This window comes from Sceloporus occidentalis, unplaced genomic scaffold (genome assembly GCF_023333645.1).
Source record: "Sceloporus occidentalis isolate IW3139 unplaced genomic scaffold, rSceOcc1.0.p SCAF_320, whole genome shotgun sequence".
Taxonomy (NCBI): Eukaryota; Metazoa; Chordata; class Lepidosauria; order Squamata; family Phrynosomatidae; genus Sceloporus; species Sceloporus occidentalis.
Window position 1 is genome coordinate 33,779 of NW_028317300.1, and position 20,078 is coordinate 53,856.

The 20,078-nt window shown below is 42.8% G+C and overlaps 1 protein-coding gene across 1 annotated transcript; it reads right to left on the reverse strand.

Moving 5' to 3' along the window:
• Positions 1–6,073: 6,073 nt before the first annotated feature.
• Positions 6,074–16,425, reverse strand: LOC149274805 (glutamine amidotransferase-like class 1 domain-containing protein 1). Its single transcript, XM_089505237.1, has 9 exons — positions 16,411–16,425; positions 13,314–13,425; positions 11,121–11,197; positions 9,720–9,825; positions 9,298–9,405; positions 7,629–7,723; positions 7,368–7,461; positions 6,451–6,562; positions 6,074–6,107 (listed from the first exon to the last, which is right to left on the reverse strand). The coding sequence occupies exons 1-9, from the start codon at positions 16,423–16,425 to the stop codon at positions 6,074–6,076; spliced, it is 753 nt and encodes a 250-aa protein (XP_089361363.1).
• Positions 16,426–20,078: the final 3,653 nt, after the last annotated feature.

Below are 20,078 nucleotides of genomic sequence, written 5' to 3' on the forward strand. Positions count from 1 at the left end.
GGATTCCTTTTCTTTGTTTGTGTGATTCAAGAGGGTTTATGCTGTCCCTTTTTTCCTGCTAGCACCCAGCTTCCTGGGAGTTGAGTGCAGAACCATTTTTTTCTTTTTTACATATAAACCTTTATTGATTTTAATGGAGGTGAATAATACATGATTTGTATGTCAAGACAATCCCCTTTCATACTCTGGTTCTTGTAAAGAGACACTTCAGCCATTATTCTCTCCGAAGCATTTGCCTCCCCACACCCTAGCTCTTAGGCATGGAGGAGATGTGTTTGGCTCAACACATCTCTTGCTCAGCCAGCTCTAGCACTAGGTCCAGGGGATCCAACAAACAGACCCATACAGTGACCTATCCTGGCCTAGGCTCAGGCCTAGAGCAACAATCTCCCTGCAGAAAAACTGGGGGCAGATCACCATACCTGGGAATTATCTGGGTTTGGCCCTGAGAACTCCCGGAGAGGTGCCGCTTCTCCAGTTCTTCAGGTCATCACCCGAATCCTCAGCATCACAGAAGCGGGGTCTTGACACAGCCCACTCCCTGCCCATTTCCCCTTTAAATGAGGGTGTTTCCCGCGATGTCAGCAGAAACGCCCACTGATGGCAGCCAAAACACCAACTGACATCAAAAGGAACGCCTCTGAGTTCAACGGGACCTGGCCATGTCCCGCAAGGCTAGGCTACGGGTAGCAGGAGCCCACAATTTCCCAGTTATGCAGATCACCCTCTGGGTTCATCAGGTCCCCTTTTTTGTCCCTCTGTTAAATGGGTCAGTTATCTTTGATCTCCCCATACATTATGGAGGCTGTGCCGACTCAGCAATCCTTCCATAGACTGCATTAGAAGGCACTGCGTCGCCTTAAGACATGGATCACCAAGGTATGACATCCTATCCAGGAGCGCCATGTCTTAAAGGAACAGCACACCCTTTAATGCCGCAAAGACACCGCCTGTGGAGAGGACAACTGGAGGTGCAGCGAAGAAGATAAATACAATTCTGCACAATAAGAGCACCCAATGATTCCAATGTTAATGCTTTCCTGGCACCGAAACGGAAAATGTCACCATCTACTGGATCACAAGACTCCTCCAAGACTAAGGTATACATGTAAGGGGGAAGGGACAAATATAGCATTTTTAAATATAACAATTTATTCACAATAAACTCACAAATAAAATGTGCACTGAGAAACAGCTCAAGTGCAATAAACATTTGGATATTGGTTCGCAGTCACTGGTGATACTGTGTCTGCTTCTTCCAGGCTGATATAATAAAGAAGCTCAGACACAGCACTCCTGTAATGCAGTAAAACCTATCCTCACGGAAGTGAGTGTATGGCGAGCTTGTATGTTTTACACATATAAATTAGCATTGTTATTATTATAAAATGAATATATTATTAAATTAATAATTAGCAGGTATTTAAGTAAATAGCTATTGTAAATTTTCACTGAAACTAATAGAAATGGCCTTCAAAGTAAAAAGAGGTTAGTACACTAAAGAAGTGTAAGCATGCATGGGATACGCATGTCACAAACTCAATGACCAAGTAAAGTTTGAGATCTAACAGAAAGTAGAAAAACAAACAAACAGATTAGATTGGTCAAAATTATGTTAATTGTCATTACATTTATTGAGATGATGCAAAAAAAAAACTCAAGCGGTCACAATTAGGCCTGTTAGACAGTCATGTTTTGATGAAACGGTCAACTTTTTTTTCTGTAACAGTCAAAGTTCCATCATTTTTTATATATCTTGGGTTTTTTTGGTAACCAGTTACCAAAAAAACCCATCTGGGTTTGTTGGCGCTAATTCTATGGTTCTTACTTGTCACAAGCACATATTTCTGTGGGAATTGGTCTATACATTTTTGTACACGGCATTTCTTGCTTTTGACAAAGTAAAGAAGTATGTGTAATTGCATAAGTAGTGTTTGAACGTGGATGTGTTAAAATATACACTTATAGAACTTATTATATATAGGCTTTTAATATGGTTGGTCATAAAAAGTACTATAGTCCACAGGTCATATTAACATGAGCAAAGTTTCAGGTGTGCTGATGTGTGGATCGTCTTTTTTTATTTCTATAAAGCAGAAAAACATGGATGCCAGAAGTAAAAACACACAGAACGACTGCAGTAACCAGACTAAAGCAAGGGTTGTCTATCCCTTGTGCCTGAACCTTCGGAAGCCCAATTTCGTGTGGACAGATTCCATAACAGACAGACATTTTGGAATCTTCAGGTTTGGCATTGGGTTCAACAAAAACATCCACCAGAACCACAAGATTGTGAGAGAAACCAGCACACCCCTCATGCAGGTCCAAGGCAACAAGCCGCTGTATGTGTCTGTGACGGCCGAGACCAACCGGAGCGACGTGATGCTAATTATCATCTCATGCCAGCTTGTTAGCAGGCAGAACGAAACCAACATTTACATCATCCAAGATGGGTAAGAGGCGAGAAAGGTTTTTAAGAAATGTAACTCAAGGCAAATATAAATCTAAGATGGTAGCATATGAACCATTGTTGTTAAATTCCCTGGATATGATTAAGGCTCCATGAGACAAGGTAGCCCATTCCCATTTATTACAAAAAAGAATATATGTATACAGAACTGTACACCAATTGTATAGATCGCTCTTACCTCTGTCTTATGGTTCTGTGTGCTTCTGAATATGTTTCTGTGCGGAGTACCTCCATATTAAAACAGTTTTAAAATCAATTTTAAATCCATTTATAAAAGCACAGCATTAATCGCCTGTGTATAATCGGGCAGTTACAATTATTGTGTTCTGTGGTGCTGTATGTAGAATTGTAGTGTGAAAAAACTGCATAGAAATGTGAACGAAAACTTCACTATTGGAACATTCTTTTGATCTATACACCTGCTAGCAAACTGGGTAGCATAATGTATAGATTCATGTTACCATATACAAAGTTGGGTATTTTTAAAACACAAGCCTTCAACATACATAAGGTGTCCATTTGTAAAAAGCCATTCTAGCAACCCTAAATATTGAGACAGGCTTTTCATTTGGCTTAATGCCTCTTCCCTTGTAGGTGCTTGAATAGTAGAACCGCAGAAGAGAGAAAAGTAAAGTACAATAAGAGGGTATTTAGTGTGCGACCCTTTGAGCTTCCTCAGGTGCCTCTGTCCTCCACAGTAAGTGTGCGTTTCACTTAATCCGGAGCCTTTTTGGGTTTGTTGTATTGTGTAACCTACTTTAGTTAAAGATTTCATCCTACATACCATGGAGCTCATTATGTTCTAGTTTGTAGGGCACGTATCTAACCTATCGTCCTTATTGTTTGCTTATTTCTGCATTAGTTATAAAATGCGCTCATGTCTTTTTTTTTATAAAAAAGCATACTGGTATGAAAGTCAAAATGTGTATTACTTTCATTCGTTCATTCATCCGTGTTTCATGTTCTAATCTTTAAGGTATTTTTATTCTACATTGACAATAAGGATAGCAATACTTGTCAAACTGTGCCTTTTCAGTATGTAGCATAGACTTCACTAATGGTCCAAGTGCAGGGTCTGTTAAATACACAAATTGCCATGTATGAAAAGCCCAAAGCGATATAGTTTTTAACAATCTATTCCCTGGTATGGTTCCAAACATATGGATAATTTGCATTTTATAAATAGTACTGGGGACTCCCAGAAGCTTTGCAAGCACTTTGGTTTAATAACATCTTCTTGTATTATTATTACAGGTGTTTTTAAGCTGTGAGGTAAAGCTTTGTCTAAACACAAATCAATCACGGCCATGTGATTTCGGGTGTCCTGTGACTCTTCTTGTCCACCAGCCAATTCAATCTCTTCTGGAAACAGAAACTCACCACGTAACCGCCAAACCAATCTATGTGGTTCAGGATTCAAGGAAAGGTCAGTATGAGCAACATGTGAACAAAACAGACGACATGACAGGTGGGTCTATTAACAAAAGGGAGAGCTGACAGAAGAGTTGTGGTTTTCAGCTAACTCCCTTGCTTCGCTTTTTATTATGAAAGGCCAAACACATTAATCTTCTTCTGCAGGAAGATATTGATTTGCCTTATACTATGTATAGCTACCCACAGAATTATGCAGTACACAGGGGCAGCCCAGCCCTTCTCATTAGAAAAGTCTGCCAGCGCCCCAGACTTACCTCTTTATGTCCTGGAAACTATTGTGCTGGTGGCGGAGCCGGGGGTTCAGGAGGCTTATAGAACGTCACATTTTGTGGTCCCATAATAGTACCTTGGCAATGTGTGTGAGCTGCTTTGAAGACAGGCTGATGTTTCACGAAGAGTAAATGAGTTGCATAAGTATATAAGTGTCTGGTTATGTTAGTGTGTGTGTTTGCAGGGCATGTTAGTGCAGGGGTCTGAGTGTGTGTCTGTGCTACTGTGTGTGCATGAGTCTGAGCGTCTGAGTATGTTGGTGTGCATCTGGTTGTTAGTGTACGTGTCTTAGTGTCTCGGTGTGTCAGTGTGTGTGTGCTTGTGTGATAGTTTCACTCTTCTCTCCTAACTTTTACATTTTCTGTTCTCTATTTCTTTTCTCTTGCACCACCCTTCTCCTCTTTTCCATATCCTCTCATTCTCTCTGTGGTTTCTCCTTTCATCTCCATTCCTTACTCTTTTTTTCTCTCTCTCGCTCTAATGAACAAAACACAATTGTTTTGGCTGTCAGTTAGAAAACCCATACCCCTCAATCACACCCTGTGAGCAAACTTTTAAGGATTGGCCAGGAAATGGATCAGCAAAAGGTGGCAACACTAATTACAGTTGAGGCAAACTTCTACTCCGTGTATGATCTCTATTTCTCCTGTGTTGGTCAAATTTTTACGTCTTATCACACATGCACAAATGTCCCATCTTACTGTGTGTTCTCTATGTATTTGCAGTAGTCGCGTTAAATTATACAGCATTGGTTGTCGGTCTGGTCCTGGGTTGCACAGTTGTGGCTGTTGTGGTTCTCCTGGTGCGAAAATCTTTTTCTGGTGTGCGCCACAGGACTGCACTAGTGGATCTGTAATTAGGACACCTTCTACTCCCCAATGGCAGAGGAGATACTACCAGACAACTTTTACAATTATACGGCAACATCCTATTATACAGCTTACTTGTCAACCAAGTCATAGTTCAACTTGCATATTTTATGCCCCTGGTTGGTCCTGAAATACTCAGCGTTAGAGTATATCAGTCTCTTCCAACTGGTCACTGTTTAAAGAAGAGACTCTCCTCTACTACCTTCATAGAGTGCTTGTCTTGTCTCAATCTGCTTAATTTATTGCCGTCCTTTGATCTGTACTGGATAAAAGGCTGTGTTCCACCCTAATAAAGCCTTCTACTTGTTATCTTGTCACGTACATGTTTCACCTATACGCCTAAGAACTGGCTTTATACTTTATACTTTAACTGTTGTGTTGTCATTTATTGTAACGTTTGCCAGAGATGGTTAAAAATTAGGTTGGGGTTCGAACTGTGTGGCTATTAATGATTTACAAAATACTTCCATGAAAAAAACCAAAAAGACACATGAAAACAAAATGCATGTTTTCTATACAAAGACAGCAAAATAACAAAAATGTATCACATTTATTTATATACAAAGGAAAGGTTGCAAGGTTGCAAAAAGAATGAGATAAAACAAAATTGGTTTCTGTCCTTCTCAACCTGGTTGTATGAACGTATTCTTATGGCCGTCGTAGTACTTGGCTTGGAGGGACAGATGTTGGATCAGAAATCTCCTGTGCTCTCCCTTCTTGCCACCAGTCCTCAGACGACCCGGACTTGGCCATATGGATCGAGGCTTTACTTCCTTCGCACAAAAAAAAACAAACATTAAAGTCACTGATTTTATACTCATCCCCAGGTGCAGTCATATGCTCTAGTACTTTGACCCAATGCTGAAAATCTGCATCCCACATCCTACCTTTGTTACAACAACTGTGCACCAACACCATCATTTTACTTTGCTGCAGCCATTCCTATCCACTGATATACACTTTTGTATGTAGAGTATTGTATGTACTCTAGACTGCACCCTGTTTTAACTCCCATAATTAATGGTGTTGCTCATAATCCGTGTTTAGTATAGTACGAGTAGGTACTAGGAATGTGCACAACAGGGGCCTTAATCAATTTGCTGCAAAAAGCACTTTCCAATGACTCACTGGATGGTCCTACTTTCTCTCCCCTCTCTACGGCGGATCATGCTTGTGTTGATTTTTTAGCTCAAAGAAGAGAAAAGAGAACACACCACAAGAAAAATCCATCCTCACAGCAAAAATCTACGGGACTCTCTTCTTCGCTCTGGTTTGTTTCCATACCTTTCCTCTATCCATAACACAGTGTTGGTGCAAGCAACTTAACATTTGCTGTTGGAACCTGCATCCTCAGGATATATTTTATCCCCCAGTAACATTGACAGAGGCCACACAGCAGACACTGACCTCCCATTGCCGAGTAAGATGAGGTTCTGCACAGCAGCCACTGTTGAGTTCTCGTTCTGTCCTGTGATCAGATGTCTGTCAAGTACAACATGGATAGCGTCCGGCTCGCTGGCTGAACACAGAATTACAAAATTAGGAAATCTGGTGTAAATTGAAATTGCTTAAACCTATACTTAAGAATGCCAACTCATATGAATACATTATAAAGCGGCAGTCTTCACTGATAAAATACAGCAAAGGCAATATTCCCTTCTTGTAAATGAGAAGCCCATAATTGCTACTTATAAGGATAAAATGTAAGGCAAAAATAGTCAAATTATAGTGAACTTTGAACTAGAACCCCCATGATGCTCTGTTGTCAGGAAAATTAAATGTATATAATAGCCAACATTCATATAATGCTGCAAGTAATCCCAGGACTCTGCTTGTACCAGTATAATATATATACGCTAGAAAATGACAGCACACCACTTCAATGGAAATGGACTTAATTCCATCACATTAGCAGCTCATGTATTCATAGAGGTTCGTGAGGACTGGCACTTTGCCTGCTTTATGCTGGAATTAATTACAGTTTTCATTGAAGATGCGTGCTGTACCCTTTATCTGGCACAGCCTTAACGTGGCTGCATTTATACACGGATTGCAAATGCAGCCCATGAAGGTTACAGTACAGAACTCATTCAGTTATGATGCTAAAAACACAAACCCTAGTTAAAAAATACATATTTCCACACGCACGCCAACCCTTTTCTACCACTTTTAATGTGGGCTGTGACCACACAATTTTTTTTGGCGGGGGGGCTGTGACCACACAATCCCAGCATGATAGCATTTTTTTTACATTTACTAGATTGACCAAAATATATTAAACTGAAGGCTTGTAAATTTTACAGATTTACTATGCTGACACTTACCACTAAATGTTGCCCCAGAATCCTTTGCAAAGTCTTCCAGAATCAGTGGCAAGCTGGAATATTCAGGCTGACGAACTAGTTCATATACAGAAGGCTACGACAAATTTTTAAAAAAAAAGAGATTCCTTGAAATGTCACTCTGAAATAGAGCTGGGTGAGCCTGTGAATCATCCCGTTCACTGGCACGTTATAAAGCATAAAATACAAAACAGAGCACCTTACACTGGAGTTCAGACACCAACCATGTTTCTTACCACTCACCCCAGTAAGGCTGTAGTCTTGAAATGCCCACGATTTGTCTTCATTGGTGGCACAGCACAAAGCTGTCACTCCATGGCCAACCGCACAAATGGGTTCTGTGCAAATGGAAGAGGCATTAATGACATATAATAAAAGGGAAGCATTAGCAAACAAAAAAAGAAACTGTAATTTCTGTATATTGTATTGTTCCTTACATGTGTTATTATATATACCGTATTCGCTCAATTATAAGACGAGGTTTTTTTCAGAGCAAATGCTCTGAAAAATACCCCTCGTCTTATAATCGGGGTCATCTTTATAATCAGACCTCAAATAGGTCTGACTATGAGACGACTAAGATCCAGATCCCCTGCAGCTGCAGGGGACCTGGATCCTCCTGTCTCCCCGCCCCACTTACCGGTACTTCTGAGTCCCCGGTGTGTAGCTGGGGCAGCGTGTAGATGTCTACGCGATTCGCATAGACAACTTCCGCTGTAGCAGGAAGGAGGTGTGGCTAGCAGCGGGGGTTGTCTACGTCCATTGCGCAGACCTTCCCCAGCTATCAGAGATCTGGAACTCTGATCTGTGACAGTCGGGGAAGGTCTGCGCGATGGACGTAGACAACCCCGCTGCTAGCCACGCCTCCTTCCTGCTGCAGCGTAAGTGCGTGGGATCTACACGCTGCCCCGGCTACATGACAGGGAAGTCAGAAGCACCGGTAAGTTTGGGGGGGGGGGGCGGGGAGTGTTAAATGGGGGGCATAAGGCATTTCTAGAAGCAGAGTGCTCTGTAAAATGCCTTTTAACCCCCTTAATGTCACTCTGCCTTCAGAAATGCCTTTTTAACCCTCTATAGGCCACTCTGCCTCCTGAATGCCTTAAACCTCCCTATATGCCACTCTTCCCCATAATATGCCTTTTAACCCTCTAAATGCCGGAGTGCCATATAAGGGTATAAGGCATTTCTGGAGGCAGAGTGACACATAGGGGGTCAAAAGGCATATCATGGGGCACAGTGGCATATAGGGTTAAAAGGCATATCATGGGGCACAGTGGCATTTAGAGGGTTAAAAGGCATATCATGGGGCACAGTGGCATATAGGGGGTATAAGGCATTTCTGGGGCAGATGTGCATAACTGGGGGGCAGGTTGGAAAATAGAAGGAAATAAAACCAAATTTTTTTTCTTAATCATAGCTTTTATTTAAAAAAAAAAAAAAATTTACTGGTAAAACTTTTTTCCTATAGGGTCGTCTTATATTCAGGCTTTTTCTTTTTTCCTAAATTAATATTCAGATTTGGGGGGTCGTCTTATAATCGAGCAAATACGGTGTATATATATATACACATAATATAATTCACACATACACATGCAAAAGGCAAAGCATGCTAAAAAGCATTGAGATTCAAATTTTGAGGTACTGCTAAAGTTACCAATATGTTCTTACAACAAAACAACAATCAGCAGACACCCAGCAGATAATTTGTAAGCCATGTGTATATATGTTCTAGCTCCTTTATTTTAGCCCAATCTACTAGACAAACACCCTGGCTTCTTATCATACTGAACCATGATGAAAAATAAATAAAAAATGATAACAGAACACAGCAGGAACTCAACCTCAAACATAAAACCAACGTATCTGTACTTTCCAATGATTACCAAAAAGATCAAACACCCGTCCCACTTACTCTTCTCGGTTTTGAAGTGCTGCAGGATCCGGGCCAGATATCCACTGTTTGCCAAGTCTGTCAGCGCCCCAGGACAATGCGGTATCAAAAGAGCATGATAGCGAGACCCTGAAGAATTGATAAGAAAATCAGAACTTTTCTTATCTGGAAATAAAAATCAAACAGCCTGCCCAATAAAATAGACTACATGCAGTACAGGGAATGCACAGGGGAGCGGCGGGCCTATTACTTTCCTCGCTGATCGCCTTATTGAATAACCATCAAGACCTGGTTTGCACAATTATCCTTCCTAATAATTTCATTCCACCACTTTGACATGTGTTGTCTCTTAGAAGCCTCCGAACAGCAAAGTAAACTCATGCCAGATCAGTGAATAATTATGTAGTATGACATTTTAGGATTTGAGAGCAAATTATTATTACCGTCTATTGATTCTATTCTGGCAGGATTGGCGTAGGGTTTGAGATGGAATTCCTGAAACCATCTTGAGTCTGTATCATTGATGCCCACAAAATCCAGAGGTTTTCCCTATGAGAGAAAAAAACAAGTTTGCAAAGTTCCCCCCATGATGAAACAACAAGACACAACAGACAATAAACGGGTTTAAGATCTCCCTCTTCGATAGCATCACTCCAGCCCTGTTTTCATGTTAAACACGCCAAAAAGGAGTTGCCGTATTTGCTCGATTATAAGACAAGGCTTTTTTCAGAGTAAATGCTTCGAAGCCGTCTTATAATCAGACTAAGACCCAGATCCCCCGCAGCACTGCAGGAGACCTGGAACCTCCGCAGCACTGCAGGGGACCTGGAACCTCCACTCTAGTAACCTCCGCTGCTGCCGGCTAGTAACCTCCGCTGCTGCCGGCACGTCCTCTGGGGGCTTCTATGACTGAGCACCGGAAGACACAAGGGAGTCTGAAGTACGAGGAACGAGTCTGGGGAAGCATTGGTAAGTTGGGAGGGGGGGGGGGGAGCAGAGCGGCATATGGGGAGATATCCTGTAGGCAGAGTGTCATATGGGGGTTAAAAGGCATATCATGGAGGCAGAGTGGCATATAGGGGTGTAGAGTAGCAAGCCATGGGGCAGATGTACATAACTGGGGGCAGGTTGGTAAATAAAAGGAAATAAAAACACAAATTTTTTTTCCCAATCATAGTTTATTAAATATGAAAAACAGTTGACATGTGAATTAATATTTATTAGTAACACTTTTTTCTTATAGGGTACTCTTATATTCAGGCTTTTTCTTTTTTTCCTAAATTAATATTCAAATTGTGGGGGGGTCATCTTATAATCGAGCTAATGCGGTATAAGTCAGAAAACTATACGCTGTGACTCCACAGACGCTCCAGCAGCCCGGGTAGCCGCCTAAACCGCTGACTGGCAATAAGCGCACCACGTGTCAGGATATGTGATTGGCAGAGCACATCTCATACACCGCAAACAGCTATTGGGTGGGAGAAGGGGGCAAACGGATATGGGGGTATTTTGCAGAATCCTTCCACGCATTTGCAAGAGGACACCAAGAAAATTGTATTGTGTGTTCTGTGTGACAAAACTCAGCTACCGCGTACATTGAACTGCATATGATAGCTGGAGTGTCCATTTAACTCCTCCCTGGCTTTATTCAAAGCACTTCTGGTACTTGCACATAGATAAACTGTTATACTAAAACTTTTTTTTTTTTTACTAAAGCTAGGGTAACTGACTGCTTACAAGATGCATTTTACAGGAATGAAAGCTACAAAGCAGGACTTGCTGTGGTCCGGACACCGCATGTCGTGATAACAGTCATTAAATGGTAGAAATTTAATTCCACTTACCCCTGGAGTTGCGACTTGCAGATTGAAAGCTGAGCTTGCAAGGTTAAAAGAATTAAGGAATGACTGGGCCGAGACACCTGGAGAAGATATAAGCAGCGAAAGTACAGAGGGAGCAGAGAAAGAGATTTATTATGTGACGTGACAATGCGGGTCGGATATATATAAGAAAAGCACTACCATCAAAAAGGTGATTAATAATATATTTATTCACTTGAGGCCGACTTCAGCAGAATTTCACCGCAAACTTATGTAAAACTCATCAGAACATCAAACAGAGAAAACTGCAGCCTGAAACCATTCCCGTAAACTGAACGCTGCAGAAAAATGGAATATTACCCAAGAAACCCTGCATAAGGAATATGCTTCTCTATACTGAAAACACAGCCCAGGTCACGATACACTCCCGCGCGCAAGCAGCCCAGGTCACGCCACACCCCCGAGCACGCACGGCACAGGTCACGCCACACCCCCGAGCACGCACGGCACAGGTCACGCCACACCCCCGAGCATGCACGGCACAGGTCACGCCACACCCCCAAGCACGCACGCACGGCACAGGTCACGCCACACCCCCGAGCACGCACGGCACAGGTCACGCCACACCCCCGAGCATGCACGGCACAGGTCACGCCACACCCCCAAGCACGCACGGCACAGGTCACGCCACACCCCCGAACACGCATGGCACAGATCACGCCACACCACCGAGCACGCACAGCCCAGGTCCCGCCACACCCCCGAGCACGCATGGCACAGGTCCCGCCACACCCCCGAGCACACATGGCACAGGTCCCGCCACACCCCCGAGCACGCACGGCACAGGTCACGCCACAGCCCAGGTCACGATACACCCTCGCGCACGCACAGCCCACCTCACACCACACCCCCGAGCATGCAATGCCCACCTCATGCCCCACCCCCGCGCACACACAGCCCAGGTCACGATACACCCCAGCGCACGCACAGCCCACCTCACGCCCCACCCCCGAGCACACACAGCCCAGGTCACGCCACACCCCCACGTACACACAGCCCAGGTCACGATACACCCCTGCACACACAGCCCAGGTCACGCCACCCCGCCGCGCACACACAGCCCAGGTCACGCCACACCCCCACGCACACACAGCCCAGGTCACACCACACCCCCGCGCGCACACACAGCCCAGGTCACACCACACCTCCGCGCACACACAGCCCAGGTCACGATACACCCCCGCGCACACACAGCCAAGGTCACACCACACCCCCAAGCACGCACAGTCCAGGTCACGCCACACCCCCAAGCACGCACAGCCCAGGTCACGCCACACCCCCAAGCACGCACAGCCCACCTCATGCCCCACCCCCGCGCACGCACAGCCCAGGTCACGATACACCCCCGAGCACGCACAGCCCACCTCATGCCCCACCCCCGAGCACGCACAGCCCAGGTCACGCCACACCCCCGCGCACGCACAGCCCAGGTCACGCCCCACCCCCCGCGCACGCACAGCCCAGGTCACGCCACACCCCCGCGCACGCACAGCCCAGGTCACGATACACTCCCACGCACACACAATCCACTTCACGCCACATCCCCGCGCACGCACAGCCCACCTTACGCCCCACCCCCGAGCATGCACAGCTCACCTCATGCCCCACCCCTGCGCACGCACAGCCCAGGTCACGATACACACCCGTGCACACACAGCCCAGGTCACGCCACACCCCCGCGTACACACAGCCCAGGTCACGATACACCCCCGCGCGCGCACAGCCCAAGTCACTATACACTCCCGCGCACGCACAGCCCAAGTCACACCACCAGTCACGCCACACCCCCTCGCACACGCACAGCCCAGGTCATGATACACCCCTGCACACGCACAGACCAGGTCATGATACAACCCCGCACACGCACAGCCCAGCCCAGCCCAGCCCAGCCCAGGATACACCCCTGCACACGCACAGCCCAGGTCATGATACACCCCTGCACACGCACAGCCCCGGTCATGATACACCCCTGCACACGCACAGCCCTGGTCACACTATACACAGCCCTGGTCACACCATGCACAGCCCTGGTCACACCATGCACAGCCCTGGTCACACCATGCACAGCCCTGGTCACACCATGCACAGCTCAGATCACATGACCCCATTACTCTGACTACATGACAACCCCTCCAAAGAGGGTGCCCTCAGACTCACCTCCCGCTGCTGCGCTTCCTACAATTAAACAACTGGACTTCGTCAGCCTGTCAGCCGTGCCAACCGGCCCGGTAACACCCAGCTTCTTCATATGGAAAATCGCAGAGGATCCCTGTTATAAGAAAACGCATGCGCGCTGGGAATTTGTCCGCTTTTGTATGTGACAATAAAGATTGTTGAATATAAAAAAAAATTTACATTTTATTAACTCGTTCACTTTATTCATTTGCGCAAAGAACAACGTCTCTTCGGGACCCGAGTCCTGTGACTGTCTAAAATAGGTTTCCCGGTAATTTAACTTTTCCTGCAGTGAAGAACTCCCACTAAAACGTCTGCGTTATGTAGACTGATATATTTAGTATCCGGGGGCCGAATTCCATAGGAAGGGACCCCATTTTCCTTATTTTCCTTTTAATTTTGGCTATTAAGGACGGAGGCATTTTACATATGAGGGCAACAGCATTTTCAACGTTTTTCTCTCTCTCTCGGTTATGTAGCCAAATAAATTATATATTTTTCAGCACTAGCGGGAATTCCGTTTGAAACCATATTCATCTATATACCGGTAATCTATAATTTAGGATGAAATAAAATAAACGCATTGTTTTACTTTTACATGTAAGTTGTACACAGTCAGGGCAAATAAGGTATGAAAAAACCCCAAAATGAATTAATATACCTGTCCTGAGGGTTTTCATTTATTAAGCTTTTACAAGACAAATATTATGTTGTGCTTTTTATGCAATTATTGATATTTTACATTTTCTCTCCCTTTGATAGCCCCCCCCCCCCCCGAGACCTCAAAACCTCTGCATAAAGTGCATGTTTGTGGAGCGTAGAAGCCCGCTATGGTGTATGGTATTACGCTATGGTCCTTTTAATGTCTTTTGTGCATCTATTTGCCATCCTAATCTCATGCCCAAAGAATTGTCAGTTGTGTGAGGGGCAAACGAATAGGATTAGTGGAACGGAGAACCAAAGACCCAGAGAGGGTCCATTCGGTCTGAGGTGTGCCATGACCGACGTACCAGGTAGGCCTATAGAGGGCCACCCCGTAAATAGAAATGAAAGAAAGGATAGAGGAGAAAAGAGGAAATAAAAGGAAGGAAATTAATAAGGGGGGGCAAGGGAGGGCAACGTTAGGAGCTGTAACGTAGCTGTGGAAGGGAGAGGCGTTGGTTAAATAACCATAGCCCCTCCCACAACTACAGGCTAATATACATCAGCCTTCACATTTATTCTGACTTGCCATAAATCAGGAAACAGACTTATTTTAGTGCTGAGAAATTAATGAAAAGAAAGCAAAAGCATCTACTGGAGGGATGAACCCAACAACATAGGAATTTGAATTAGACCAACTTCTTAGTACTAAGAGGTCTTAAGAAACAAACCAAATATCTGAAGTAGAAACAGGCAGTATTGGAACAAAGTTCAGTTAATATCTCAACCAATACAAAGTAAAAAGTGACCGTGGAGCAGCTGTAATAAAAAGATATTAAAGCACATACTAGTGTGGAAATATCTAGTGATGATCTAGCTTTGTGGAGGACTAGTGAGAAATTCACTAAATAGTTTATTTATAAGGGATACATTCCATAAAATATTGATTTTGAATCTGATAACATTGTGAAATCAATTTTCCAATCATCTGGCTAACACCAGGGTGCTAAACCAACTGGGTGTTAATGACTAGAAGGAGACATCTGTTAGATGTGAAATTGTTACGAGAAAATAGTACATTCATGAAAATTTCTTACCAAAAACGTTGGAAATGGCAGAAATCATTGCCGTCATTGATGTCATTCTTTCTCTGAGCTAAAGAAAGCTTTGGACAGAACTCAGTTCTGTCAAATAATTGTAATTACCTTGGAATATTTGATTATGGCAAATATGATCTGTTAAAATTGAGAATTGTATATAACTATGTATGGGAAATTCAGGCTCTGAAAAAGCTTTTTAGCATATTTAGGATTAAGGCCAGAGGATCAAGTCTTTTCACTCTCATGGATGCTTACTAGATTTTATGCAAAAGGCAGTGTTAATAATAAATAATAATGTGACCAGATTATTGAATGTGCATAAGTGTTTAGGTCAGGTGGTGCGTGTTTCTTTCACCGTCAACTTTTGCTTTAGTACTGTATATCTTTTGATATTATTGTTTATCAACTGCCTATTTGGTGCTATAAGTTGCAAGGCAGCTGTTTGGCTCTCATGACTGCTGTTGGGCCATCTATGGACTCTCTACGGTGAGGTTGGTTGTTATTCAACATTCCTATGAAAAGCTGTATCAGAGTTTACCTTGCAGTTGCCATTTCATAATTTCACCATAAAGATCTCTTTCTTATGTCAAATTAATCATAATGTATATGTTTTTTTTCTTGTATCCCAACTAGGTTCCTAATGAGCAAAAATATGAAAAAGACTGGTTGATTAGCTTGTTGCAAAATGGGTATGTTATTGTGTGCGTGAGTTAGTGCAAGTGTGTTAGTGTTAGCGTCTGGATGTGTGCGTTAGTGTGAGTGTCTGGTTGTGCGTGTGTTAGTGTTGAATGTCTGGTTGTGCTTGTATGTGTCTGCATGTGTGTGTTAGTGTCAGAGTACATTAGTGTCTATGCATGTGTGTTAATGTTTAGTGTTTAGTGTCTGGTTATGTTAGTGTTTGGATGTGTGCTAGTATGAGTGGTCCTGTTAGTGTGAGTGTCTAGTGTGGGTGTTAGCATGTGTGTGTGTGTGTAGGTGTCAGTGTATGATGTTATCATGAGTGTGTATGACACCAGGTTAGTGGAGCCAATTTTGTTAATTTGAACAAATTTGTGAAAACGACGCCAAACCCCCACGAAAACGAAGCAAAAAGCTCGGATTTTTTTCTTGGAAATTTGGGGCTCTTTCACTCCTACTCTGAATGTACCCCTACCTTCTCTGCCAACCACTTCCACTTCTGTGTCTCGCAGCTCTGCTTTCGTGTCTTGCATCATCTTGTTCTTTACTCTTCTCTTTTCTCCCTTTTCTCCTCTTTCTTTGTCCGCATCTCTGCAGAATGGCAGAGCTTCCAGTGACGTTGTCTCCCCCAATTAGAGGGTCGGGGTAGAAGAGATTACCGGAATCTCCGCCATGTTACCCTAATAAAACCCTGTGTGAACTTCGGCCAAAATGGCAGAGCTTCTAGTAACGTCACCCCTCCCAAGATAGAGGGTCGGGGCAGAGGAGATCACCGAAAGTTCACACAGGGTTATCTTAGGGTAACATGGCGGAGATGTCTTCTCCCTTATTTGGAGGATCCGAGGAGAGGATGTCACCAAAAGCTCCACCATTTTTCTTTAAGATAACCATTTGTGAACTTCCGCCAAAATGATGGAGCTACTGGTAACATCCTGTCCCCGAGGACGTCACTGGAAGCTCCACCACCTTGGCGGAGATGCGAATGCTTGTGGAGATGCGAATGAAGAAAGAAGAGAGAATTGTATTGTTGTATAAATTACTTTTGTGTAGTTAACTTATTTTTTTGTTTTGAGTTACTTAAACTGGGGGGATGTTAAACTCACATTTCGTCTTACCTCCTGCAGGCATAGCATTTGAACATCCATTTATAACCTGCCGGCATTTTGGGGGTGAATGAATCTCAGAGTTTTTAACCTTGTTGTACTTTCTTCATTAAAAGGTTTGTATTTCACAGGTACCAGTGCTGGAGGTCTATATATATATATATTGCTTCTGACCTATGTATTACATGTACAATGAACTCTTGTATTTTTTAGCGTTTGTCTTCACATACAACTGTGGATGTGTGCAGCCCTCGGTATGATCATTATGTCAAGTACATCTATGTCCAGTAAAATCACAGCTGCCCTTATTATTAGAAGAAAACTATAATACAATACATTTCCATTCAACAAAAAGAGAATTTTTGTCAGGCACTGATGTTGAATAAGGGGGCTGGCTCGCTCTGTAGTGAGTGATGCTTCAGAGGACAGGTGACTTTTACACTCAGCTGCGCCAGTTTGTGAGTGTGCATAGTCTAACGCTTCCTGGCTGAGCTGTTGTTACCCCTAGATGCTTCCACTTACCGAGGACTGGGGCAGATCTAGCAGATCACGAATGTAATGGTTGTATTGAGGTTTATAATAAAATGTCTTAATGTTATCTGGTTTACTTTTTCACATTTTTAAAGTACATGTATGAGAAAATAGAACCAGGTTTGCTGTTCACATGCTTCTTATTTATTGAATACCTAGACCAGTTATTATAAGGCTGATGCTACAGCATCTTCCAGGTACAACATTTAAATAATGTTTTAAATAATGTTATCACGCTATAGGGGTAGGTGTGATAATGAATATGGATGGGGAAATTGCCCTTGGGCTGCTCTGATTTGATGTTTTTGGGGCAAACCAGATGTTTGTATAACACATTTATGTTTCATTCTCCTTTATACTTTGATTGATTAGCAGCTTCTAAATATATGCATTATGTGGATTCCCTGCATTGTAGAAAAAACCATAATTAAATGATAATAATTTCTTTTTAATATTTTCTAAAAATATTTTTTTTTACTTTTTCCCTTTGAATATAATACTGTGAAGGAGGGGTGCTGGTATGGATGGGCTAATGGGTGGTCCATATCACTGGTCGTGCCACAGGCAGGCTACGTATGCAGTCAAAAGTAGGGGAGTTCTCTATTCTGTACATAAATGGCAGTACGGGTAATACAGATAACATTCTTTGCGATAATTGGTGTTTTAGTAATTTTCTTTTGTTACCAAGGATATATAGTACATTTCTGCTATTTATCAGCAGGTTTTATTGTCTCAAAAATCACTAGTTTTCCCCATTGGTTGCACCAGTAGTCTGAATATTTGTCTAATTCTGGATAGAACTATAGCACCTTCCTATGGTATATTTAGATAGGACACGCAATCCTAACAATAGCAATAATATCTGACACAACTGCACTGAAAGCACCTCCCTGTTCAAGCCAATGACAACTTCTCCACCATTCCAGATATTGGAATAGAGAGATTTCTTTACAGACGCTGCTTCCTGGTGCATTAAATGCCTATTATTACCTATCACCATAAAATTATTTTCATACTAAAATTGTGTATTCCATAGCAATGACATGATTATTTAGCTTATTTAGCTGACGGAGCTTAATGAAACCTGTAATCCATAGTATCCGATATGATATTTCCAAAATGAGCTTTGTTTCCAAACAATACCCCCACACAAGATTTCTATGTAATATTTTATTAGGTACATATGCTTTATGTATTCACGTTCCTGCTAAAAGTCAGAGGTTTCACTCATCGCAGCCACAAGGTTACCCATAGGAGAAAAAAACAGAGAGAAAAACCAACAGAGGCGCCAACTATAGAGTTTGATTTTCTTTTGCCCTATTAAAACCTCTTTTAATAAAGTACATCTTTCCTAATATATTATGTATTCATTTGTCTCTGAGAAAGGTCAACCCCTGCAAGGTTTTCTTGGCATAATAAGAGGTTGCAGTTTGTGGAACATATCCGCCATGGCCTAATTTTTAACTCTCTTTTGCCAAGTTGACAAACAGTTTCTGATATTGTTAAAATTACAGGCAAATTTAGACATTAAAGAATAACTTTCAGTTGTTTCTATGCAGGATGTTAAATACTTGGAAGGCAGGGCTTAAACTCATGGCGCTAGCAGCAAAGTAACTACAGGTAAGCAAGATGGCCAGATGACCTGCCAGCAGGTGTTGCACATTTGCTCTCATGCATCTTGTAACTGAAAGCAACCATGATGTCATACTTCACGGGATATTTTGGCTTATTTGGCACTAGAGTGGCATTCTATCAATGAGTAAGTTCCAGATTTTGGTGTATGTATATATATATATATATATATATACATCAAGCTATGACTGCAAAACATGCATTCCAAGCTTATTTTGCATGAATGTAATTGTAAAATGGAAGACATTATTTGTGTATTAATAAGCATCATCTTTTTGAGGTGAACACATTACAAGATGATGCCCCACTTAATGAACAAACTGGTAGCTAGCAACCTTTGTTGATTTTGCATTAAACATCAAGTGAAATACATAATGTCATTTCATTTTCATTTAACTGTGTTTTCCCTGCGTGTATTCTTCGAGTGCTTACTTTGGACAATCCCCATGACTACTCTAGGCACTAGCCAGCCGTACACGGCTATGCGCTGATACACCACGGCAAATACAGTTGGTGCACTTTGTGCAGTACCTTTGTAGCTCAGTCATCTTTCTTCACAAGCCATAATTAAGCATAAAGTATACTTTCATGTTGTAGATCCAATAGAAAAACAAAAATGGCTGTTCACGCCTCTGTCTTATTTTCATTCCCTTGCAAACCGTGCAATGCCACAGATGTCTAATGCAGAAAGAGAGTGTTAGTTTATTACAAATGGGGATATCTATACCACATTCTACCTATGGTGGGAGAAGCTAATTCTACATTAAGTATATAGGTCCATTTTAACCTTCTAGTCTTTTATCCTATTTATGTTTTCAAAACTGGTCTACATGAAATTTCAACCACCCAACAGTGCAGGTAGCAATGCTGTCTTGATTAGGGACTCACATAAATCCAATCGTGGTGCTCATCTCTATACCTGGGAACTCTTAGGGTTTGACCCTGAATCTCTGGGTTTTGCCTGCTTGGGGGGTTTGTCTTAGTTTGTAGGGCAGATTCTCAGGGTCTGGAGCTGACCCCTTCCTATTGTACACTGCTGTGATCATATATAAGACTCCCAA